Source organism: Bombina bombina, chromosome 5 (genome assembly GCF_027579735.1).
Source record: "Bombina bombina isolate aBomBom1 chromosome 5, aBomBom1.pri, whole genome shotgun sequence".
NCBI classification, from domain to species: Eukaryota; Metazoa; Chordata; class Amphibia; order Anura; family Bombinatoridae; genus Bombina; species Bombina bombina.
This window is the reverse complement of record NC_069503.1, coordinates 646,120,592-646,148,019: the sequence shown is the minus strand read 5'-3', so window position 1 is coordinate 646,148,019 and position 27,428 is coordinate 646,120,592. Positions and strand designations below refer to the sequence as shown.

Sequence of the window (27,428 nt, the reverse complement as noted above, 5' to 3'; positions counted from 1 at the left end):
GTCCAGAGCGGCAGATTAGGAGTTAATAAGAATAATGTAGGTGTCTGCGATGATTCGTTAATATGTTTAAGATTAGGGGTGTTTAGACTCGGGTTTATGTTAGGGTGTTAGGTGTAAACATAAAATGTGTTTCCCCATAGGAATCAATGGGGCTGCGTTATTGAGCTTTACGCTGCTTTTTGGCAGGTGTTAGACTTTTTCTCAGCTGGCTCTCCCCATTGATGTCTATGGGGAAATCGTGCACGAGCACGTATAACCAGCTCACTGCTCACTTAAGCAACGCTGGTATTGGAGTGCGGTATGGAGCACAATTTTGCTCTACGCTCATTTCTTGCCCGTTAACACCGGGTTGATAAAAACCTGCAATACCATCGCTGCAGGTAAGTGAGAGGGGATAATAAACTGCAAGTTAGCAACGCACCCCTCATAACGCAAGACTCATAATCTAGGTGAATATTAGCTAATAATTTAGCACATCTAGCCCAAAATTAATAATTTTGTCTCTAGTTCTGATCTTTTATTGTCTCATCTTTTGATTTAAAAAAGTTTATCTTTCTGATTTAACCTTAAGATAGTGATCCCAGTGTTTTTGGGTTCTCAATACATATCCTATATTTATTCCTCAATTGATTTGCCAGTAAAACTTCCCTAAATGTATTTATTGTCTTTAACTTAATTAAATGTGTTTTTATTTGACCTCTAAGAAAAGTTTTCACAGCTTCCCAGTATGTTTCTATCTCATCATAAGATGAAAGATTGAAAAACTGATATTCTTTCAATTTTCTTATAGGCTACTGTCTAAAATTGATGTTTTGGATTAGAAAAAAAAGGGAAAAACTATTATTAAAATTTCCAGTTGAAGACTTTAATTTGGCTTCTAAAAATATAATTGCATGTTTGGAGATCAAAATCTCTTTAATGTCTGCTTTATTCTCAAACGACAAAAGGGATTCAATGATCAGAAACATGTCAATCCTTGAAAAGACTTTATGAGCCTTCGATTCACACATATACGATTTCAATATAAGAAATATAAGATTCAATAGTCTCCAAATATCTTTTTTTTTTTAGTGAAATCTGCAAATATTTTAGTTTCTTTGTTCTGTCAAATAATACTTCTATGATACATTTTATCTTTGCTTGAATGAGGTGACATATTAAAATCTCCAGCAATAATAAGATTTATATCAAGTTAATTTAATAATTTTGTATATAATTTATCCAAAAACTTGTATTATGAGCATAAATATTACATATGACCATTTTACATTTTTCTATCTCTACCAGAACAATCCAATATCTCTCTCAGGATCAATTTCTTGTGAAATAATCTTGTAATTAAGACTCTTACTATATAAACATGCAACATCTCTTTTGATTTTTGTTCCAGGGGTGGCAATAACCCAGCCTATCCAATTGGAGCATAATTGAACTATTTCCTGTTCTTTGAAGTGCTTTTCTTGTAAGATTGCACTATCTGGCTTATATATTTTCATATGCTTAATCATACACTTCCTTTTGACAGACGAGCTATTGCCTCCCACATTCCAGGATAAAATATTTAAAAATGTTCTCATCTAGATCCAATAAAATAATAGCTTATAAAAGAGAGAAGGTTGGGCTCAACTTAGCTCTATATTACAAGCAGCTTATGCTAAATCAGTAAATCTTTAATTTTCTCCATATATTCAGAAACATCCTTCAAATTCTTTATGGACAATACTTTAGAATTATGTATAATTCTAAGTTTACCAGAATATGTAATTTTGGCTTGGAATTCTTGCTTAATCAGCTGCGTAAATAATTATGCAATTTTTCGTCTTTTATTTAGAGTATCTGTAGAGAAATCTTGAAAAATAAGAATGCAATCTTGGTTGATTTTAAAGGGATTTTATTTCCTATAGATGTGCAGTATATTCACTTTGTCATGAGATCTTATAGTTTTTCTTCATGGTATTTAATTGACAATTGCTGTACATTTGTCATATATTCTAGATCAGACACCCTACTTTCTATCTCTGCTATTCTGTTAGAGAATTGCTTAACCTCTGTAGAAAGTGTTATGATTTTTTTTTTTTAAATGTGGCTGCATTAATAGACGCATCTAAGCCTTCTGATGGAACATCAAGACTGCTCCTAGTAATATATTTTTTAATTTTTATTTTATAGGCATATCTGCATATTTAGATTTGTGACTCCTGATAAATGTATCCATAAACTTAAATAGTGATTATAGGCTTCCTCAGGGCTACTCTCATATATACTTGTGTTTATGATTTAACACTTAAAACCCCCAAAAAGGTAGAGAGAGCAAAACAAAAATCACTGCAAAAACCCTTGCAAAAAAAATAAAATCACAAACAAGTTGGTTGCATAAAATCACCTCAATGTGATATTTTTAGTAGCTATACCACCATATATGTGCATTACTATATGAGATATACCACCATATTTGTGCATTACAAATGTTTATGTATGTATGTATGTGTGTGTATACAGGGAGTGCAGAATTATTAGGCAAGTTGTATTTTTGAGGATTAATTTTATTATTGAACAACAACCATGTTCTCAATGAACCCAAAAAACTCATTAATATCAAAGCTGAATAGTTTTGGAAGTAGTTTTTAGTTTGTTTTTAGTTATAGCTATTTTAGGGGGATATCTGTGTGTGCAGGTGACTATTAATGTGCATAATTATTAGGCAACTTAACAAAAAACAAATATATACCCATTTCAATTATTTATTTTTACCAGTGAAACCAATATAACATCTCAACATTCACAAATATACATTTCTGACATTCAAAAACAAAACAAAAACAAATCAGTGACCAATATAGCCACCTTTCTTTGCAAGGACACTCAAAAGCCTGCCATCCATGGATTCTGTCAATGTTTTGATCTGTTCTGTCCATCAACATTGCGTGCAGCAGCAACCACAGCCTCCCAGACACTGTTCAGAGAGGTGTACTGTTTTCCCTCCTTGTAAATCTCACATTTGATGATGGACCACAGGTTCTCAATGGGGTTTAGATCAGGTGAACAAGGAGGCCATGTCATTAGATTTTCTTCTTTTATACCCTTTCTTGCCAGCAACGCTGTGGAGTACTTGGATGCATGTGATGGAGCATTGTCCTGCATGAAAATCATGTTTTTCTTGAAGGATGCAGACTTCTTCCTGTACCACTGCTTGAAGAAGGTGTCTTCCAGAAACTGGCAGTAGGACTGGGAGTTGAGCTTGACTCCATCCTCAACCCGAAAAGGCCCCACAAGCTCATCTTTGATGATACCAGCCCAAACCAGTACTCCACCTCCACCTTGCTGGCGTCTGAGTCAGACTGGAGCTCTCTGCCCTTTACCAATCCAGCCACGGGAGCATCAATCTGGCCCATCAAGACTCACTCTCATTTCATCAGTCCATAAAACCTTAGAAAAATCAGTCTTGAGATATTTCTTGGCCCAGTCTTGACGTTTCAGCTTGTGTGTCTTGTTCAGTGGTGGTCGTCTTTCAGCCTTTCTTACCTTGGCCATGTCTCTGAGTATTGCACACCTTGTGCTTTTGGGCACTCCAGTGATGTTGCAGCTCTGAAATATGGCCAAACTGGTGGCAAGTGGCATCTTGGCAGCTGCACGCTTGACTTTTCTCAGTTCATGGGCAGTTATTTTGCGCCTTGGTTTTTATTCACGCTTCTTGCGACCCTGTTGACTATTTTGAATGAAACGCTTGATTGTTCGATGATCACGCTTCAGAAGCTTTGCAATTTTAAGAGTGCTGCATCCCTCTGCAAGATATCTCACTATTTTTGACTTTTCTGAGCCTGTCAAGTCCTTCTTTTGACCCATTTTGCCAAAGGAAAGGAAGTTGCCTAATAATTATGCACACCTGATATAGGGTGTTGATGTCATTAGACCACACCCCTTCTCATTACAGAGATGCACATCACCTAATATGCTTAATTGGTAGTAGGCTTTCAAGCCTATACAGCTTGGAGTAAGACAACATGCATAAAGAGGATGATGTTGGCAAAATACTCATTTGCCTAATAATTCTGCACTCCCTGTATATATATATATATATATATATATATATATATATATATATATATATATATATATATATATATGTGTGTGTATTGTTTTGTTTTTAAAGCCTGGATTAATTGACTATAAGCTACTACATTGGGAGCTATGTCATATAACTATATAATTTGGAGGCAATGAATGGCTGAACAAGTCCAGACTTATATTAGTCTTTCAAAAGTACATTCTGAAGATGTAAAAGATTTAATTTTTCCAACACAAATATCTATATCAGATGGTGATATAATATAGACACAATGTGGAGCCAAACAAATCTGGAAAAAGATTCCAAAGGTGTAAGAGATTTTACTTTTCTGCTATATATATATATCATAGACACAGGTCTTATTTCAGCAATATTTTATATAAAACAAAATTCAAGGGTTCTTGGCAAAGAAATTCAATAGACATAAAGCAAGTAAAAATATTTTATCCGCTTGATGAGCCAAAACAAACAAGATTAGAATGTTCAGGAAATATGATTCTCATTCCTTATAAAGCAGAGAAGAGCAATTGGCAGACAGCACATACTTAGCATTATTTTGAGTCACTGTAAAATATAATGATTTCTGCTGATCCACCTTATTCTTATGACCTTCTTATGCTACGCTGCTTAACAAACAAGGGCACTCCTTAAAGCTTAATACACAGATCAATTAATGGCTTAGCATGCGGCCTGCTGGTTTTCTCAAGCTTTTTCCCTTGTTCAGGTGGATCAAATGGGCCTTTTGTATGATGTACCTTTAACTCCTGCTCTGGAGTTGCTCAAGCTTAAAACGGAGGTCCTAGGAGAAACCCATATGGTGTAATTCTGTTAGTAAGGAGATCCACTTTATTTCAGAATAAGCCTCCTCTAACACCAGCCATCTTCTCCAGTGCTGTAATATAGCCAAGATCTCATTTCTGTTATTTAACAAAATTATATGGTGGTATAATATAAACATGAAATACCCTATGCACATATAGAGTTACATCCTAGTAAAGTAAATACTTTTGTGTCCTTCCTTAGTGCCAGCAGTGATCGGAAACTAACCTTACGAGCAGCAGATCCCTGAAATGCACTGCTGATCTGTCTAAAAATTGGGAGGAACTGACAGGCTAAACAGACATTTGTGAAAAATAAATCCAGATCCTTTTCATGAAGACATATGAATAGGATTAGGAGTGAGCATGTGTCTTGAGCACTATGTGAAAACAGTGTTTCCAACAATGTTTGTAACAATTATATGCATAAAGAACTCAAGACACCTTTAAGCAAGGAAAAAAGGTAATTGATAACAGTAAAGATAAGTAAACAGATAAGTAAATTGGAATATCTGTTGAAATCATATAATTTTAATTTTGACTTTAATGTGAAGGGTGTCAAAATGTCACAACCTCTGCAGTCCACCTAATATTTCAGATCAACTTAATTCTTGGTAGGGACTTATACTCATCTTGTATTTCCATTGCCAGAAAAGCTCTCACAGCCTGTATTAATAAAGGGACAGTACAGTCAAAATTGATAATTCCTTATTCAGATAGAGTATGTGATTTTCTTTAAGTCTATGTTGAAGGGTATACATAGGTAGGCTGATAAGAGCTTAGGAGTGTGAACTTAAAGCAGCAGTGTTTGCAACAATGTAAAACATTGCTATAAATATTGTGGCAAACACTACTGTCAGATGGCTAATAAAAACATGCCCTTGATGTCACTTAGGATTAGTGCTTAACAAAGAATACCAAGAGAACTAAGCAAACTGACAATAAAATTAAATTAAAAAGATGTATAAAAGGTCATGCTCTTACCAATCCATTTAAGTTTAATAATACGTACCCTGTCCCTTTAATAGTAGCGGAAGGTTTTATAACCCCGCTAAAAAAATGTCCCTTTAATCCTTCAGTGTCATGTTTCTTTGCAAATATATTTTGTTTATATCATGTTTTTACTGAACCTTCTGTGCATGCCGGCACTTTATAAACAAGGATAATAAGGATTATAAATAAGGATTCTTCAATTGTTGCTAAAGAATATAGTAATAGAGCAATCCACTAAAATCAGTTTATCTGGTAAATTGTTTTCTGTGGCTACAGTCGCCTCATAAGAGCTATTTTAAAGAACTTTACTATAGAGAGAAAGAAGCACCTCACAGAGACTGTGAAATTTAGCAAGGTGACATTTGACTAAATCCGCTTTGTCTGAAATGAATACAAATCAAAATGTAATACTTTTAGGGCTGTTTAAATAGTGTTCTCTTCTAATTTCTTACACGACAACCTTGCAAAGACAAAAATAGTGCAATAGATATGCAAGAACTGCAGAGGAGAAGGCTTAATAGGACATTAAAATCAAATATTTCTATCATGCATATGAAATCACCATTTTGTGATTTTTTTTTTTTTCTTCAAGATAAAAGGTTACATTGAAACTATATATTTTAGCTTTGAAAGTAACAGGAAGTGGAAAACTGGTCCATGCTACAGTCTGGTTGATAAGGATATTCCTACACAGATTTCTTAGGGTCCCATTATTTAAATCTCGCCAATATTATGAAGCCCTTGTTGGAATTGTCTAAAGGCATTTTTTGTTACCTTGAGAATAGTGTGTCTACCAAAGCGGTAGTTCCTACATTTTAGTATGTGAAGAAGTTGCATATACTAAAATAGGTCTCCCAAAAAAATTGTAATTTAAAAATTCTATGAAATTAATAAATCAAATATTGAAATAAAAAGACCCAAGTTAAAAAAAAACTGTATAGTTAAATTGCATTAAAATGGTAGCAAAACAGTGCTGCATAAATTATATTTTATAAAAATGTAAATCAATATTGAAATTATACAGGAAAAAAATATTTATTGCATACAGTAGAAATGGAAATCATACTAGTTTAGTAGTAAAACTAGACTGTAAATGCAAAAAAAACGCTATGAAATTTAAACCTGTATGTACAAAATGTTTTCTTTATTGTAAAATGAGTTTACCCACCTCTGCTGGTGGGCTGAACAGGGGCTTACTCCCTACAGATCTTGCTTTTATCTCACAAACTGAAACGTGAGGAACACATATATATAAGAAAACAGGAGAAATTGTAAAATAATATATGCTGATAACAGGGTAATCTAATTTGTATTAGCTACGGGAAATATTTTTTAAAGTGTTTCCTGCTAACTTCACTGTTGCCAGCAAAATTTCACTTTACAGCAAGCTCCATTATTTGCTATTGGAGAGATCTTGCAAATTGCAGGCACAAATCCTGCTAATTTTTTTTTAGCATTTTTTTTAAGGGCAGCCCATGTGAGTGCTGATCATGATTTTCGCATTCTATCTGGCTAAATTTAGATAATCAGACCCTTATTATTTTTTGTTTACTCCAGGCTCATGGCGTTTTGTTTTTTGTTTTAAAAATAAAAAATAAAAACCTGTAATGCATTAAAAAAATTTCATTTTTAAATGCAACAAAGGAAAATACATTTTAATGTTAAATAATGAATGCAACGAATGCTGGAAGAAAATGTTAAAGATAGTCAGACTGTCCTTACTAACTAATTGACACAAAAAGCATATTTTACAAAGCATAAAAAAAAATTGTATCACTTTAAAAAAATAATTATATATTTATATATATATATATATATATATATATATATATATATAGCACAGAAGAATGATGAGATAGGGGACAGAATCCCCTTACTCACCCTATGGCGCTACTATAAAGTTGTTTAAAATACCCAGATTATCTTATAGGGCACCTCTATACAACAATCTAGCTGTGAAAAACTTGCAGCCAAATCCTAAAATGCAGAGGAGTCCCTTCACACCTCTAATACAGTAAAAAATTAAAACCAAAAAATGCAGGATAGCGCAGGTTAAACAGCTAGTATACACTGATATTAATCAATAAATGTATTTACATAAAAGGTATAAGCCTGAAATCAGTCATACCATGTATGGAACAATTACAATAAAAGATATATATATATATATATATATATATATATATATATATATATATATATATATATATATATATGAGATATAAAAATATGTTATAAATAAGCAGTAAGATACACAGTCCCAAAAGATGACAAGAATGAAGTCAGAAAGGCAATCTTCATGAATTTCTCCCCATTTAGATGTGCACTTACTTCCTTACAAGGTTGCAGAAACAAACAAGATTTTCCAATCGCTGACATTAAGTGACATCACACCAAAAACAGCAGCGTGGAAGTCTCGGAGGATAACGGCTCCCTATAGCCATGCACAGGAGCAGCAAAGACGGGAAACAATAAGGTTAGACTCACAACCCCAGACACATAAGGAAAAGAGGTACGTGAATAGAGTCCCTGTTCACTTGCAAACACCCTGCTATTTACTTCTTTACCTGTAACTCTCTTTTGAGACCCACAATCAGCTTGATCCATACTACAGGAGGTGCCTAGCCCATCAGTGATATTGCTAGATTCTTACCTCATAATATTGAGGGGACTGGAAGTAAGTGCGCATCTAAAAGGGGAGAAATTGATGAAGATTGCCATTCTGACTTCATTCTTGTCATCTTTTGGGACTGTGTATCTTACTGCTTATTTATAACATATTTTTATATCTCATATATATATATATATATATATATATATATATATATATATAACACACAGAGAAAACCCAGCACTCACTTACAAGCTCTCAGCTAAGATTTAAAAGCAAAAATGGAAAGGTTAGTCACCGCATCTGGCCAAATGGGACAAGCTCAGGTACCACGTCAAGGTCCTCTCCAATACCTGAGACCCTAAAACAGCCACACAATGCAAGCTTTCAAATCCAAACAAACTGAAAACAAGGGAAGGGTGCACAAGAATATGTAACCACCCTAGACATATACAAAACACTGAAGGGAACTGCACTCTCATACCGGACCGGGTACACATCCCATGACCCTGCAACATGCTCAGCCCTGGGTGCCACTGGCACTCACAGGAAGCTGTGCTGTCCCCAGAGCCACAAGCAGTTAACCCCAGACAGGTCTGGGTGCAAGAACCATAGGGAAAATTACAAAACAAATTAATACAACACACAGAGAAAACCCAGCACTCACTTACAAGCTCTCAGCTAAGATTTAAAAGCAAAAATGGAAAGGTTAGTCACCGCATCTGGCCAAATGGGACAAGCTCAGGTACCACGTCAAGGTCCTCTCCAATACCTGAGACCATAAAACAGCCACACAATGCAGGGTCATGGGATGTGTACCCGGTCCGGTATGAGAGTGCAGTTCCCTTCCGTGTTATATATATATATATATATATATATATATATATATATATATATATATATCTTTTATTGTAATTGTTCCATACATGGTATGACTGATTTCAGGCTTATACCTTTTATGTAAATATCTTTATTGATTAATATCAGTGTATACTAGCTGTTTAACCTGCGCTATCCTGCATTCTTTGGTTTTAATATATATATGTATATATATATATATATATATATATATATATATATATATATATATATATATATAAAAGGACCATAAACACTGTTTAATTAAAAGACATTTCTGTTGTGTTGATATAGAATAACATATCAGCTACGTCTTGACATTTTTAAAACACATTAACATCCTTTTTACTGCAATTATTTATCAATAGCCAAACTCTATCCACCATTTGCCTTACTTGTAGGATCCAATCTGGGATTTAGTTTGCAGACAACAAGGCTATCCCCAACAATAGTGTGAGTGTTAGGTGCATTGTTTAGCAGTTATTATGTTATAAAGTCAATTAGGGAAAGATATATAGCAAGGTTAGCCATGAGAAGGCAGCAGAGTGCAGTTTAAATTCTGGGATTTAGAAACTGCTCAATTTAGATAGCTAAATTACAGGAAAAGAGGGGGAAAATAAATAAAAAAAAGTATATAGCAAAGTTGTTTCATTATACATAACTAAACATATTATATACAAATCTCAATGTGTTTACTATCCCTTTAACTGTATACTATATTGTAGAAAATATAGAGGTATGGAGCTTTAAATCTAAAGTTTTCCCCACTTAAAAAGTCATAATGCTTCTAATTTCCCATAAAATGTATAATTATGCATAAATATAAAAAAGTTGCTCACGCTTCCTCTGAAAATTGTATTTTGTTCCTTCCTTCTAAATCCTCAGCATTTCAAGTAGAAAAGGAAGTGCAACTGCAATTAAAACTAATTTATTAAATACAGTTTCACGCACACACCAATAAAATCTCACTTACAAGCAAGCACTCAATTTCATCATAAACCATTATTGGTCCTGTAGTATTTCTAGTATTGGATTTTGAGTTAAGGGACTTAAACCCAAAACATTTCTTTCACAATTTAGATACATACCATTTTAAACATAAATTCTTCAATAGTTTAAAAGACCACTACAGAAAGCATGTATGATTAACAGAAGTCATGTGTTAAGGTCTTTTGGACTACACAAGCTTCTGTAATGGAGATTTTATCGTTGGTGGTGGCTTGTTGGTGAACCGTGTATGCTGTAAATACTATTGAAATAATTCTGGTCTACTATGTGCTTGAATATTAGTGATTGATTTATTGGTGTGTGCATGAAACTATTAATAAATTGCTGATCTGACAATACCCATGAGCCACTAAGATGTGGGGGAGTGAAACATATTTTCCTGCAATCTGGATAAAGTAATACAGCTTTACTTAATCTTATGAGGTCATTGGTGTATATATCAACTGTGGTGATTCATTTGTAACTTGCATTATGGCCTGTAGTACCTGTGAGCTTGGGACAAAGGGGTGACTTTTTTATCTGTATACTGTGGAAGGCACGGGTTGCATGGAAGCTCAGGTTTGAGTTGCAGTGACCTGTTTTCCCCTCAGATATGATGGTACTTGTTGTTGTAAGTATCCCCTGTGATGTCCTATACTAACAGTGCTTCATTTATGGCCTGTGGTAATTACTGTTCATGGCTCAATAAGCTTCTTGACAGTATTTAAGGACTTGTTTAATCATTAAATGTGTAAGTTGTGGTGCACATAGATTTTTTTCTCAGCCACTGGAACTTTGTCTCATGATAACTATGGACAGCTTGGGAGATTTGATTTTCACTGGTACATGGACATTTCTGTTTATAACTGTTTTCTTGAGGTGCAGAAATGTTGCAATGAATCTAATAAATCTAAAAATTTGCTTTTATATTAATGTTTAATGACCGATGACACCTATAGGTAAATTTGTAATTTAAAAAAAAAAAGATTTTTTGCACATGAGCACCATCAACCCCTATTTGGTATTAATAATTTTCCCTGAATCAGAGTTGCCCTTTGCTTATCTACTTTCATTTTTTTTTGGGATGAGTATTTAATTGGATGTCCCTTGGAAATACTTGCTGGCTTAATTTCACAGTTGCAGTTCCTAGTCCCAGCAAGCATTAAAGAACAGAGGTTGCTACATCTATTTAAATATATCAAGACTTGGCATAGCTGATTAGTTTAGTAGAAAGTTTCTGAGCATCATCTTTGGTTAATAGATGTAGACATCAATATATTAATCAATAATTGATAAAACAAATGGAAATAGTGCAGGGCAGTACAATAATTTATCAGTTGTATAAATTATTAAAAATTAGGTACATTATACAGGCTTAATACAATTGTAGTGGTGCTTGTAAGTGGGCATGAATAAAGAATCAGCTAAATGGATGAAAAAAACAACATTCCTATCTTTGTAAAGATTGTTAATCAATTCAGCTGTGCTTAGTAATGAGATTTTGCATTGGAATCGAATAAGTTATATTTATATTGATTTACATGAGTCCATTCATTGTCTGATATTGACTACTCAATTTTCTGATAGGAGATTTATAAAAATAATTTTTGCTCAATACGTATATGACTTATATCTGCAGTATTTACATTTTAAACATGTTCGCTAAGATTTCCTGAGCTAACCAAATGCTTTGCAGCTAAAATATAGCTGTACTATCCACTTTTACTAAGGATATTTTTTTAAATATTCAGTGTGTGAGACAGATAGGCTGAGAGTAATGGGAATTCCCATGTTGCACCTAACTTCACATTTATTTACCTCACACAACAGGCATGGCTGAAACTTTACTTAAAAATTAAAAAGAAAAATGTGAAGGTTTGTGTGTATGTAAAAGTCAATACTTTGTGTTTAAATAAAACAATACAAACATTCCATGGTACAATAAGATCCAGCAGAACGTTAATTATTCTAATCTGTAAAGTAAAAACCTGGCCTTAAAAAAACATGAAGCACAAAATTAAATTGTTATGCATTTTTAAAATACTTCCAGTTTATTTATATGATAAAATATACTTAGTTCTCTTGGTAACCTAGATAAGCTTGGTAGTTTACATGACTTGAGCAATATATGGCAGCAATGTATAGGATTGTTACAGACATTGTTGCAAAGACTGATACCATACTGTGCTATATATTCAGTGATATTTAAAGGGACACAAGTCTAAATTAAGCTTTCATGATTCAGATAGAACATGCAGTTTTTAGAGACTTGTCAATTTACTTCCACTATCAAATTTTGCAGTCTTTTTATAAACACACTTTCTCTGGCACCAACTCATACGGCGCATATGTACAAGTTTACAGTGTTTAGATATACTAGTCTGAGATTGGCTGATGAATATCACATGATACAGGGGGCCAGGAAATGGGGGGGCATGGATTTTTTGTCAGAAAATATTTACTACATATTTAAAATTCAAAGTAAGTGCTACTGCTTTGTCTTTTTATCATGCACTTGTTAATTATGCAAATATACTATATTTAATGATTCTTTAAAGGGAAACAAATCTAAGAATATTGTTGTGCATATTAAAAAGTATCAATTAAATATGTTATTTTTATATGTGTAATTTTTTTACAAAACAAAGTTTAAATTTGATATTGAAACTGAGAAAAAAATGCACGGTTGTGCACAAGTAATACTTTATCGTTCATTTCTTATTGGGTGTGGGCGATTCTAGTTCTAGTGGTAAAGATAATGTGTTTCTACAAGCGTGAACACAAAGAACAGGAACATCAAATAAAAAAACAACATAATACATTTTTTAAAAAGACTCTTTTAGATCAAACAAACAAACTTGTAACTTTAATGTCAATTTAATGGGTTGATTAAACAATGACAAACATGGTTTTATGTTATTGCACTCCACTGTTCTAGGTGTGCATAATGAATTATATATATACTTTGCATGACATATATGGTTTTAAAATGACTGAAGCTGATTGTAAATATAAAACACTTCATTTTGCATTCTCATTATATTAAGAGTTAGAAGTAACAGATGTTTACAGATATTATTGCCCATGCCTAAGAGAAAAAGCTTTACACATTTGAGTTTAATAATTGATGGCATTCTGAGGTTTCATTGAGCTTGTACCTATTCACTGTTAATTTTTGTTAAAACAAATAGGAAATCAAATTTATAATATTAAATCAAAGATTGTTTAGTATAAGTGTTGCTGCTGTAATACTGTCTTATGTGTTTAATTGGTTCCCACTTTTGTAAAAATATCTTCATATCCCTTTTTGCTGCCTCGTGTCTCTATAACAAACTACATTATTCAATTACTCCTTCTCCCTCTCCACCTGCACTGTTCATTAGCCCATCTCTCTTAAACTCACCTTACTTTGGTACTCATGAACTTTACACATTCCTAAATACTCTCTCTTCCCCGTGCACCTCATTACTGCAAATCTGTATCTCATGTCACTCTTCCTCTTGCTTTTAATAACTGCTGTTGACATCTCCCCTAATCCTGGTCTCGCACAACTGCCTAGCCGTGCATATCCATGTGTACCGTCCCATAGACTCAGAAAACAAAACTCAGCCAACCTTACTCACATTCCTCTTGCATCAAAAGCCACTACCCCTTTCACTTGTGCACTCTGGAACTCTCACTCTGTTTGCAACAAGCTCACTTCTTTATATGACCTCTTTATCTCTCGATCCCTAAACATTCTGGCCCTAACAGAAACTTGTCTCTCTCCCCTAGACACAGCATTCACTGCTGCTCTGTCAAATGGGGGTCTCCACTTCAGCCACTCTCCTAGGTCTGGTAATAGACAAGGAGGTGGTGTAGGTATTTTACTTTCCTCTCGTTGCACCTTTCAAAAAATACAACCCATCTCTTCCCTCATATTTTCCTCATTTGAAACCCACATGATTAGTTTATTCTCTCCTCTCTCTATACGTGTTGCAATCATATAACAACCCCCTGGCTCCTCAACTCAATTTCTATATCATTTGGCTGCCTGGCTACCTTATTTCCTTTCCTCAGACACCCCTGCCCTTATTCTTGGCGACTTCAACATCCCTCTTGACAATCCCACTGCCTCGTCTTCAAAACAACTTCTCCCTCTTCACCTGCACTGTTCATTAGCCCATCTCTCCTAAACTCACCTTACTTTTGTACTCATGAACTTTACACATTCCTAAACACTCTCTCTTCCCCCTGCACCTCGTCTCATTACTGCAAATCTGTATCTTATACCATGTCACTCTTCCTCTTGCTTTTAATAACTGCTGTTGACATCTCCCCTAATCCTGGTCCCCAACAACTGCCTAGCCATGCACATCCATGTGTACCATCCCATAGACTCAGAAAACAAAACTCAGCCAACTTTACTCACATTCCTCTTGCATCAAAAGTCACTACCCCTTTCACTTGTGCACTCTGGAACTCTCGCTCTGTTTGCAACAAGCTCACTTCTATATATGACCTCTTTATCTCTCGCTCCCTCAACCTTCTGGCCCTAACAGAAACTTGGCTCTCTCCCCTAGACACAGCATTCACTGCTGCTCTGTCACATGGGGGTCTCCACTTCAGCCACTCTACTAGGTCTGGTAAAAGACAAGGAGGTGGTGTAGGTATTTTACTTTCCTCTTGTTGCACCTTTCAACAAATACAACCCATCTCTTCCCTCATATTTTCCTCATTTGAAACCCACATGATTCGCTCATTCTCTCCTCTCTCTATACGTGTTGCAGTCATATACCGACCCCCTGGCTCCTCAACTCAATTTCTAGATCACTTGGCTGCCTGGCTGCCTTATTTCCTTTCCTCAGACACCTCTGCCCTCATTCTTGGTGACTTCAACATCCCTCTTGACAATCCCACTGCCTCGTCTGCAAAAGAACTTCTGCAATTCACTTCCTCTTTCGGTTTGTCACAATGGACTGATTCTCCCACTCACACAGACGGTCACTCCCTTGACCTGACTTTAGCAATCGATGCACTCTCTCAAACTTCACAAACTCCCCCTTTCCTCTTTCTGACCACCATCTCCTTACTTGCAACATATCCGTCCTCCCTACAACTCTCCCTCCTTCTACTCCTCACACCAAACTTCACAGAAGCATTATAATTATTATTATATCATTAGATCAGCAACAGCTTGCTAATTCCCTTGAACCTCTCATCCGTCTCCTCCTTTTTCTTACCTGACCAATCTATCTGCCACTATAATTCCACCCTTACATCCGTCCTTGACAATCTGTCCCCTCTTACCATAGCTTGGAAATCACACACTCATCCTCAGCCATGGCATACTCATCTGACACGGTACCTACGCAGATGTTCCCATACTGCTGGGCAGCACTGGAGAAAATCTCGGAGTTCAGCTGATTTTCTTCATTACAAATTAATCTTGAACTCCTACTATTCTGCCCTTAATCTCCATAAGCAACACTACTTCTCTACTCTTATCTGTAATCTTTCTTAAAACCCAAAACGTCTTTTCTCCACTTTCAATACTCTTCTCTGCCCTCCCCCACCTCCTAATACAACTTCTCTGTCAGCTCAAGACTTTGTCAGCCACTTCATTAACAAAATCGACTCCATCAGAAACAAAATCACCTCTCAACATAATTCCATTCTTTCACCCACTCAAATGCTCTTAATCAACCACAACCCACATAACCTTAAACTTAGCTCATTCTCCCCTGTTACTGAGGAAGAAGTTTCAGCACTTATACTGCGCTCTCACCTCACTACCTGTCCCCTTGACCCTATCCCCTCACAGCTACTCCCCTCCCTCTCTGCTACCTTTACCCCTATAGTCACACACATTTTCACCTCTCCCTCAGCACTGGTATATTTCCCTCATCTCTGAAACATACACTGGTCACACCTATCTTTAAAAAAACTTCCCTTGATCCTACCTCCCCATCCAACTACTGCCCTATTTCCCTCCTCCCTCTTGCCTCAAAGCTTCTCGAAAAACTAGTATATGCATGCCTATCCAATTTCCTTACATTAAACTCCCTCCTTGACCCATTGCAATCTGGATTTCATCCCCATCACTCCACAGAGACAGCAATTGTTAAGGTTACCAATGACGTACTTACATCAAATCAACTTCTCTCTGCTTATCCTCCTTGATCTGTCCGCAGCCTTTGACACTGTTGACCACCCTCTTTTGCTCCAAACCTTCCAATCCTTTGGCATCTGTGACACAGCCCTCTCGTGGCTCTCTTCCTACCTGTCAAACCGTACCTTTAGTGTAGCCTTCTCTGGGGCCTCCTCTGCCCCGTCACCACTTTCTGTTGGAGTACCGCAAGACTCTGTCCTCGGTCCCCTTCTCTTCTCAATTTACACGTCATCACTAGGTTCCCTAATAAAGTTCCACAGTTTCCATTATCATTTGTATGCCGATGACACCCAAATCTACTTCTCTGCACCAGACTTATCTCCTTCCTTGCTAAGCCATGTCACTAACTGTCTTTCTCACATCTCTTCCTGGATGCCCTCTCACTACCTCAAGCTAAATCTCTACAAAACTGAGCTCCTTATTTTCCCCCCTTCGTCCAAAATCTCCACCACCAATCTCTCTATAACTGTCGACAACTCCATCATTACCCCTAACCCGCATGCCCGATGTCTCTGGGTCACATTTGACTCAGATATTTCTTTCACTCCTCACATTCAGTTCTTGGCTAAAGCCTGCCGCTTCCACCTTAAAAACATCTCTGAAATTAGACATTTCCTTACACAAGACACAACTAAGATTTTAATCCACTCTCTCATACTTTCCCGCCTCAATTACTGCAACTCTGTCCTCTCTGGTCTCCCCACCTGCCACCTAGCTCCTTTACAATCCATAATGAATACCTCTGCCAGGCTCATCTTCCTTACATGTTGCTCTTCATTTGCTGCACCTCTCTGCCAATCCCTTCACTGGCTTCCTCTTGCCTCTAGAATCAAACACAAAACTCTCACTCTGACATATAAAGCCCTCAACTGCACTGCTCCCCCCTATATCTCAAACCTTGTCTCCAGGTACTCTCCCTTCCGTCCTACTGTCCTCCTACTGTCCTTCTCTCTTGTTACCTCATCACACTCCCGTTTACAGGACTTCTCCAGACTGGCTTCCATCTTGTGGAAATCTCTGCCTCGCTCCACAAGACTCTCCCCTAGTTTTGAAAGCTTCAAGCGCTCTCTAAAGACACTACTGTTCAGGGATGCATACAACCTATGCTAGCCTTTCTTTATACCAGTTCCTCTCCTCCATTGCTATCCACTGAACCCCCTTAGCATGTAAGCCTAAGAGGCAGCTGTTTGTAGATCACCTTCTTAAGAGCTGACTACAACAATGCAACTCTTGGCAGGGTCCTCTACCCATTTGATCCCTATGATTGTTTTGTTGTACTCCTCCTTTGTTAATAGTGCTGCGGAATCTGTTGGCACTCTACAAATAACCGATAATAATAATAATAATAATAAGTAGCTAATCAGTGTTCAAGCACAATGGTGATTACTGAGCTTTGCATATTGGAGTTTGATATAAATTAAAGGGACTTAAAGGGACAGTCTAGTCAAAATTAAACTTCTATAATTCAGATAGGGCAGGCAATTTTAAACAACTGTCCAATTTACTTTTATCATCAAATTTGCTTTTTTTCTCTTGTTATTCTTTGCTGAAAGCTAAACCCAGGTAGGCTGAAAACTGATTTCTAAACTGTTAAAAACTGCCTCTTATCTCAGTGCTTTCAAAAAAATTTCCACAGTTAGCCAGTGTTAGTTAATGTGTGCCATATAGATAACATTGTGCTCACTCTCATTGAGTTATTTAAGAGTCAACACTGATTGGCTAAAATGCAAGTATGTCAAAAGAACTGAAGCAAAGGGCAGTTCTGCAGAGACTTAGATACAACCATGTTGTTTAAGCAAAACTAGGGAATGGTTAATAAAGGGATTATCTATCATTTTAAACAATATAAGTTCTGGAGTAGACTGTCCCTTTAGAACTCCAAATTTTCTTTCATGGTTCAGATGGTGCATACAATGTTTAACAATGTCCTAGTTTACTTCTGTTATCAAATTTTGGTATCCTTTAATGAAGGAGCAGCAATGCACTATTGAGAGGTAGTAGAAAATACCAAATGAGACAATGACAGGAGGCATATATTTGCAGCCACAAATCAGAAGCTTGCTGCTCCTGAGCCTACCATGGTATGCTTTTGAACAAAGGATAACAAGTGTGTGAAGCAACATAGACAGTAGAATTAATTGGAAAGTTGATTAAAATAGCATAATCTATCTATACTACAATAGGATTTTTTTTTAGAAATTTACCAAACTAGCACTATATGCATATATGTCTGAATTCTATTTTGTCCTCTACACTTGCACATATGCTTCTCTTAAAGCCACTTCAGATTTCCTCTTAGCTTTCAAGCTATGCCCAACCTCCCAATCGTCTCATTTACTTCCTACACCATGCTACTCGGCCAAGTCAAATGTTTAATTCCTCAGGGACCACCCCAATTCCTCCCAGGACATGCCTTGTTTAATCCATGAGACACCCCAGCCTTCTGTCCAGGGCTTAGGCAATGACGCCCCCCCTCTTATGTGGTCTCCCTACACAATTCTAGTAGACCACTGCCCACATTTTCCATATCCTCCCATATTGGAAAACCTCCAGGAAATGTTAGGAGGTTTGCAATGCTACAGCCTTTACCATCACCTCACTTTGTTTCACATTTCTTTCACATTTCTTTCTTGTGATCATACACTACTTAAATGTGGATTAAACCGAAATTGAATCCCTCATAAAAGATTCAATTATGCATAGTGAAAAATTTTGTAAAACACTTTCATTATATATTGTGCCTTTGTTTTTTGTGATTTCAAACTTAAACTGTAGAGGCTGGTGGGAGCTAATCTCCTAAATACTGTGAAACAATTGCTTGATATGTACAGGGGCTCTTTTATATCTGTCCCTAACTGGCTACAGCAGAGGATGTAATATATACATCATTAAAAGTCTTTATTAAGGGTGGACTACAAAACAATGACAACATTGCTTAAAATGTACACTTTATTTTTTTTGTATAACCATCTTTTGCAATGCAGTGATTCATTTCAGATGTATATACTTAAAAATGAATTTAATCTCCCTTTAAATGTGTAATCCTGAAAGTATATATAATGAATGTAGTTTTAAAAATATTATGCAAATGCATACATATATATATAAAGTCCAGCAAAAAGGCACTCACTGTTCACATAAAATTTAACTTATAATAAATATGCAAAAATTAAAAAGACGTAACTTTTCAGTGTTTACAAAACACCTTTGTCAAATGTCATCAATACAATGTTTCCCTAGTATCCCAAAACTCACCTCTACTAGGGAAACTTTGTATTGCTGATATTTGAAAAAGGTGTTTTGTAAACACCGAAACGTTATGTCTTTTTAATTTTTGCATATTTATTAAAAGTTAAATTTAATGTGAACAGTGAGTGCCTTTTTGCTGGACTTTTTGTATACATTTATACATTGGCTGCTGGAAAGAATTGTTTGATGTGCTTAATCTTTTTTGGATATTATATATATATATATATATATATATATATATATATATATATATATATATATATACACACACACACACACACATGTTTGTTATATAAATAAAGACAATAAAAAATAATATGGGCAGTTAACCCCAGACAGCTGGGTGCAAGAACCATAGGGAAAATTACAAAACAAATTAATACAACACACAGAGAAAGTCCAGTACTCACTTACAACTCTCAGCTAAGACTTAAAAGCAATAATGGAAAGGTTAGTTACCACATTTGGCCAAATGGGACAAGCCCAGGTACCACATTAAGGTCCTTTCCAATACCTGGGACCCTAAAACAGCCACACAATGCAAGCTCTCAAATCCAAACAAACTGGGAACCCTTCTGGGGTTAACTGCCTGTGACTCTGGGGACAGCACAGCTTCCTGTGAGTGCCGTGAGCACCCAGGGCTGAGCATGTTACAGGGTTATAGGATGTGTACCTGGTCCAGTATGAGAGTGCAGTCCCCTTCCGTGTTTTGTATATGTCTAGGGTGATTACATAAGCCTGTGCACCCTTCCCTTGTTCCCAGTTTGTTTGGATTTGAGAGCTTGCATCGTGTGGCTGTTTTAGGGTCCCAGGTATTGGAAAGGACCTTGATGTGGTACCTGGGCTTGTCCCAGTTGGCCAGATGCGGTAACTAACCTTTCCATTTTTGCTTTTAAATCTTAGCTGAGAGCTTGTAAGTGAGTATATATATATATATATATATATATATATATATAGAGAGAGAGAGAGAGAGAGAGAGAGAGAGAGAGAGTGTATATTTAAAAAAAAAATTAGGAAAACTTATTTTAAAGTTTAGAAGCTCTTTATTTTTGAGAATAAAAATTGAAGTTATTTCGATATTGTGGCTGACAGGTTTTTGCAGCTCTGAAGTAAAACTTGTATTTTTAATGCAGGATAATATAGTAGAACACAAAATCCTCAGGTGTATGATCAAAGGCAAGCAGGTGTACAATAATCAGTGTTAAGATGACATAACCACTCAGGTGTAGCACAACATATTGGACAATACTGTCAGTAATTTAGTCCCACATGAACTCTCATGAACACAAACAAAACTAACAGAATCAACACTTTTTTAGACTGTTGCTAGGTGATAGAAATTTTGAAACATACATTAACTTTAAATGTAACACTGAACTAGAAAACACAGTATGGCTAATGGTAAAGTAAATTAAAGGGGAAAAAAATAAAGCTAACAATGTATAATTTACAGTACAGTACATTCATTTTTTAAATTACAAATTATCATAACAAATACTTATCAGTAAATCAATCAAGATGATTTTGTATTGTATAAATTTTTTATGTTTTTTTGGCAATATTGTAACCTTTTTTTTTTAGTCTTCAAAAAACATTTTAATTATTAATTTCTTATCCATACAGGTACTTCTGTTATTCAGGTGACAGCTACTGATGGAGATGATCCAACATATGGAAACAGTGCAAGAGTAGTTTACAGCATCCTTCAAGGACAACCTTATTTTTCTGTTGATCCTAAAACAGGTATTTTTTTATTTTTTAATCAACAGCTAAAGCAAAATTGCCTAGTAGTTAATTAATCTACTGTCCATCTCTCATATCTAGAGTTGGAAACATCTAATGATTGTTTATGTAGATACATAAATCAAAAGCAGAAAAGAAAGATTTGCAGGGAAAGAAGTAAAGTTAAATACAATTTACTGTATGTCATTATTACACCAATAATTTATATCTGATTTCAGAAATTCAAATTGAACATTTTGTAAGTATACAACAGGAAGAACTGAAAGGAGCATTAAATATACCTCTGGATTTGTTGTTGTTGTATTTTTTTTTTTAAATTGTGCTTTGTGCATTGTTCCCTAAAGAGGCAAAAGAGCAAAATCTTTTACCTAGGTTTTTAAAATACTAAAAATTGCCTAAACTAACTATTTGATCTGCAGCATTAGCAGGTTACAGAATGTGTTTGTTGGTCTCTCTAGAAAGAGTGGGAGAAGCACACATTTTTACAAAAATGCAAGATGTGTTTATTGTTGTTTAAAGGGATACTGAACCCACTTTTATTTATTCGGATAGAGCATGCGATGTTAAGCAACTTTCTAATTTTCTCCTATTTTCAATTTTTCTTAGTTATCTTGGTATCTTTGAAAAAGTAGGAATGTAATCTTGCTCACTGGCCCCACTTTTGTTCAGCACCTGGGTAGCGCTTGTTGATTGGTGGCTAAATGCAGCCACCAATCAGCATGCGCTATCCAGAGTGCTGAACCAAAAATGGGCCAGCTTGTAATATTATTATTTTTTTATATAAATATCTTTATTAAAATTCAACACGTGGGTTCCCTCATAAAAAATATTACAAATTATTCCCTCGCAGGGGGAAAGTTGATATTACATTTCATGGAAAACAAAAAAATAACAAAAGAAATATAACAGCTAACACAATATTACATGCTGTGCTTAAACCATAAAAAGAATTGTAATCCAAGAAGTAGCTCGATCAAGTTAAATAAATTAAACATTTACCCACGTTGTTGAGACTTTATCTTTAAATAAAAATAAAACAGGACAAAACTAAACAAAACAGGACAAAATTAAACAAAACAGGACAAAGCAAAACAGAAAAAAAAGGAAGGGGGGAGGAACCCCTGGGAACGGTCCCGATGTCCCACCACCTCTCTCCTCCCTCTACCTTCTAAGATTGATATAATTCTCTACTATGTAGGAACCTAACCATAACAATTCCCACTCCCCTTCTCTCTAATCTTAAAGGTTCAACAACCTGAATCATTAAACCTCTCTATAACACAAATACAACCAGTTCTGCAAACGTATCAGAAGTAAAAAATGGGTAAAGTATCTGTTTCTGAATCTGTAGTGAGTAAGTTTTAAATATAGGTAACCATCCTAATAAAAAAATAATAATAATTCCTTATTGGATTTCAAATAATAAGATTCAAATATGATTTGATTTTGTACTTTCTCCCAGCTTTGCAACATCTTAGGACAGTGGTAGAGCATATGTCGAATATCAGCTTTCAGGTCAGCACATCGAGGACATCTAGCTATTTGGGATGGAAACATTTTCATTAGTTGAGCCGGAGTAATATAAAAATTGTTAATGATTTTAACATGTGATTCCCTCCAGCTCATTGATATTACAAGTTTTTTAACTGCAGATAGACTTGAATAAAGTCTGGGAAAATCTAGAGTGGAAAAAAGAAAATTTTTCCACTTATCGCAAGTCTTATTAAACAAGGGGACACTTTGCTTAGCAAGCATGATATCATACAGAAGCGAAATGGAAGGAAAACCTGCCAGGTATTTTAGTGTACAGATGTTAATATAAGACCAGGCCTTATATCGCATCATATCCGATCTGACACGGTCTACATAGTGTATTAATTGCTAATATGCAAAGAAACTATATCTGGGTTGATCAAACTGTTGAGAGAGGGTCTCATAGTTTACCATATGACCACTATTTACTAATACTTGATGAATACATTTAAGACCTTTATCGGACCATTTTTTAAAGATGTCATGGCTAATTCCTGGTATAAAACTCGGATTCCCTATAATAGCTAAATATTCTGAGTAAGAGTAATCCAAATCTAGCAAAGAGCAGAGTTTATGCCATGCCAGGATAATATTTTTAATAGATACTAACCCTTCAATATTGTCCGGTAACTTTTTGAGGGCACAGTGAATAATCGCTTTAAGAGCTGTACAAAGACATTCTCATTTTCTTTTGAGGATACATTTTCTGTGTCTTTCATCCAATCTATTGCAATTTTGTCCAATGTGGCAATATTATAAACGTTAATATTAGGCAGCGCTAACCCTGCCATTCTATGTGGTTGCATCATCTTTTTCAGTGAGATTGAAGAAGATCTTATCTTTCCAAATAAATCTAGAGAAGGCTGAATGTATTTTACGTAAATCTTGCGCATGAATAAATAATGGTAGATTCTGTAACAGGTTTAGTAGTCTAGGAAAGACAATAGTTTTGATTAGATTCACACAAGCAGATATTGAAAGAGGAAAAGAAGAACATACATCTAAATCCGCTATAATTTTTTGGATGAGAGGTTGAAAGTTTGCTATATACCAGTTGAGGACTGGCATTTGTTTTATATATCCACATAAGTTCACTCTTATTACAGTTTATATTATATCCAGAAAAGGAAGAAAAAAACTTTAGACTATCTACGATTAATGGGATTGTTTGTGCAGTATTCTGTAGAAAGATCAATAAATCATCTGCGTATAACAGGATTTTTAAACTATGTGACCCCACCCTTATTCCTGGGACTATATTCCTAAACCAAATTGCGAGAGGTTCTAGCACCAGATTACAAAGAAGTGGGGATAGTAGACATCCCTGCCTCGTACCTCTACCCACAGTAATTTTTGGCAAAAGCGAGCCATTAATAAGTAAATAGGAAATAGATTTATTATATAGATTGAGAATAAAATGTAGAAATTGATTCTTAAAAGCCAAATTAGGATGCAGATCTAAATAAATGATCCCAGACAATCGAATCAAAAGCCTTTTCGGCATCGAGTGTGAGTATTGCTTGATCTTGATAAAGTTGAACATTCTTCGTTCCCTTTAAAGAAAACATATAATCTATATAAGTAATAACTTTTCATTATAAATATTTTTGAAGAATTCCTGGCTGTCATAAAACCAGTTTAGTCTGTATGAATAATTTTAACAAAACAATGAGAGAGCCTGGAGGCTACTATAGAGGTCAAAACTTTATAGTCAGCATTCAGTACTGATATTGGTCTATAAGAAGTAGGATCATCAGGGTTTTTCGCTTTTTTAAGTATCAAAGAGATATTAGCCGCAGAGAAGTAATTTGTAATAAGCATATTTGATACAAAATAACTAATAAAGAATTTTTCCAAAATAGGTAAAAAATCTTCAGCTAAAATTTTAAAGTATTCTGCTGGTAGACCATCTGGTCCCTCCGCTTTATTTAACTTGGCTTTTTCTATAGCCTCCATTATCTCTTTTATTGATATAGGGGTGTTTAATGTAGAAAGATCAGCTTCTGTTATTCTAGGAATTTGAAGTTTGGACCAAAAATTTTCTTGGTTTAGAATGTTACTTTTTCTCTCAGAATATAGATCTTGGAAATAATTATAACATACTCTGCTAATGTCTTGATTATCTGTGAATCTCTTTTCCCCATTTTTGACTGCCAATATAATATATATATATTTTTCCTGTTTCTAACAATTGTGGCGCACCCATGAAAACCCCTGAAATGTATATTCAACCTGCGTTCGCCTTCTTGAAATTTTTGTTTTAAGGAAACATCTCTCTCTTATCGAGCTTTAATATATAATCCCCAATTATCATTATTACGATTATTATAATATCTTCTATAAGAATTTCTAACCAGTTTGGTGCGTTGCATTTCAGTAGCATTCATCTTTTTTTTTTCCTGAAGCATATATACTCATTAAATACTCATTAATCTCCCCTCTAAGTACAGCCTTAGAGGCCTCCCAGAAATGTTCTATCTGATTATACTGACCAATGTTGAAGGTGCAGTAATCTTTCCATTTCTGTTTTAACCATTGAGAAAATATAGGATTATTATACAGATAGCTAGGAAAAAAGAAGCTGTTAATTTTATCTTTGACATTAACTAAAGTATCAAAGAACAGTGATATGATTGCATGATCAGAAATCATTATATCATTTATATGCACCTGTGATTTAATAATTTATAATTGATTCTGAGATGAAAATATAATCTATTCGAGAGAAGGTTTTATGAGATTTGGATTCACAAGTATATGTAACTTTATCCCGGTTCTTAATTCTCCAGATATCTGTTAATTTTAACTTGTAACAGAATTTTTAAAAATATTTGGCCTGATTATTATAACAATTTTGGTATTCTATACCAAATCTCTCTAGATCTGGACACAGGGACATGTTGAAATCTCCAGCTATAATAAGATTTTGATTTATATAAGGAAATAATTTAGCCTTCATATTATCCCAAAATAGAGGGGAGAATCTATTTGACCCATATAAATTACATAAGACTAACTTTGTCTAATTTATTTGTATCTTTAATATTATATATCTAGCATCTATATCTGCATATATATTGGTGAACTTATATGTCAACTCCTTGTTTATTAGAATAGCCACCCTACTCTTCCTGCTTGTACATGGTGTGCCTATTACTTCTCCCACCGATTTAGAGTTAAACTTAGGTATCTTTTGGTTCTTTAAATGAGTTTCTTGAAGAAAAACAATACTTGGTTTGAATCTACCTAAAGTTTTTATTATTAGCTTGCGTTTAGCTGGGGAGGAGATACCTCCAATATTCCAAGACAAGACTTTAAAGTTTTCTCTTAATTCTGTCATATAGATACAATTATATCATTTAAAAACCTATCTTTGGAAAAAAGAGGGTGAGAGAGGGACCAGGGGAGAAAAAATAAATAAATAAGGAAACACACCCATAGGAATAGCAATGTCATAATTCAAGCAGACCAGACTGGGTTCATGCAGGGGAGGACTGCGCAGAAAAATATAAGAACTGCTATGTTCTTAATAGAACAGATGCTTGCTAGCAAGAAAGATAAGACTTGTGGGGCAATCAGACTTCGCCTTGTTGACAGTAGACGCCGAGAAGGCATTCAACTGTATCTCCTGGGACCATCTGTTTACGGCTATAGACAGATTTGGGATAGAAGGGAATTTTATTAATTACATTAAATTAATCTTTCATGATCCAGTATCTTATATAAATATAAATGGTTTAACCTCCCCAAGCCTAACATTACGAAAAGGAACCAGACAGGGCTGTCCCTTATAGCCTCTATTGTTTAATATAGCACTGGAACCTTTGGCCATATACTGTAGGGAAAGAGTGGAAGGGATTTTGATGGGTGACAAGAAATTCACTTTATCAATGTATGCAGACGATGTCCTGTTTTACATTAGTAACACTAGGAGAAACATTCCTCTCATTCTTGACTCAATTGGTAAATTCAGTAAATTTTCAGGGTATAAAATAAATCTAAACAAGTCAGAAATTTTGTGGATCTTAAAAACAAAAAACAGCTTGCTTTTAAATCCTTTTAGACAAGCACCTGGTAAAATTAAATACTTAGGTATAACTATCTAAGAATCCTGGTGAATGGTATATGCTGAATTTTCCATCAGTTTGGCAAAAATGTATACTATGCTTAAAAAACTGGACACAATTACCATTATCTTTATCTGCAAAAGTCTCCCTTATTAAAATGATGCTCTTTCCTAAAATTCTTTTTCTTATGCAAAATATTCCAATTTTTATCCCTACTAAAGATCTCAATAGCTTTAATGCACAGTGTGTACAATTTATCTGGCATAAAACGAAGCCTTGTATAGCATTTAAGAAATTGATGCATTTAAAAGAGGATGGAGGACTAGCCCTCCCAAATTTAAAAATATATAAT

The 27,428-nt window shown here is 35.1% G+C and overlaps 1 protein-coding gene across 3 annotated transcripts in view; it reads left to right on the top strand.

Annotated features, from left to right (window-relative positions):
• Nucleotides 1-27,428, top strand: part of CDH18 (cadherin 18) — a 951,076-nt gene that overhangs the window by 264,588 nt on the left and 659,060 nt on the right. For all 3 annotated transcript variants that reach the window (XM_053714609.1, XM_053714610.1, XM_053714611.1), the window contains exon 3: nucleotides 21,357-21,476. In XM_053714609.1, the coding sequence (XP_053570584.1) occupies nucleotides 21,357-21,476 (120 nt within the window). The remainder of the gene's footprint in view (nucleotides 1-21,356; nucleotides 21,477-27,428) is intronic.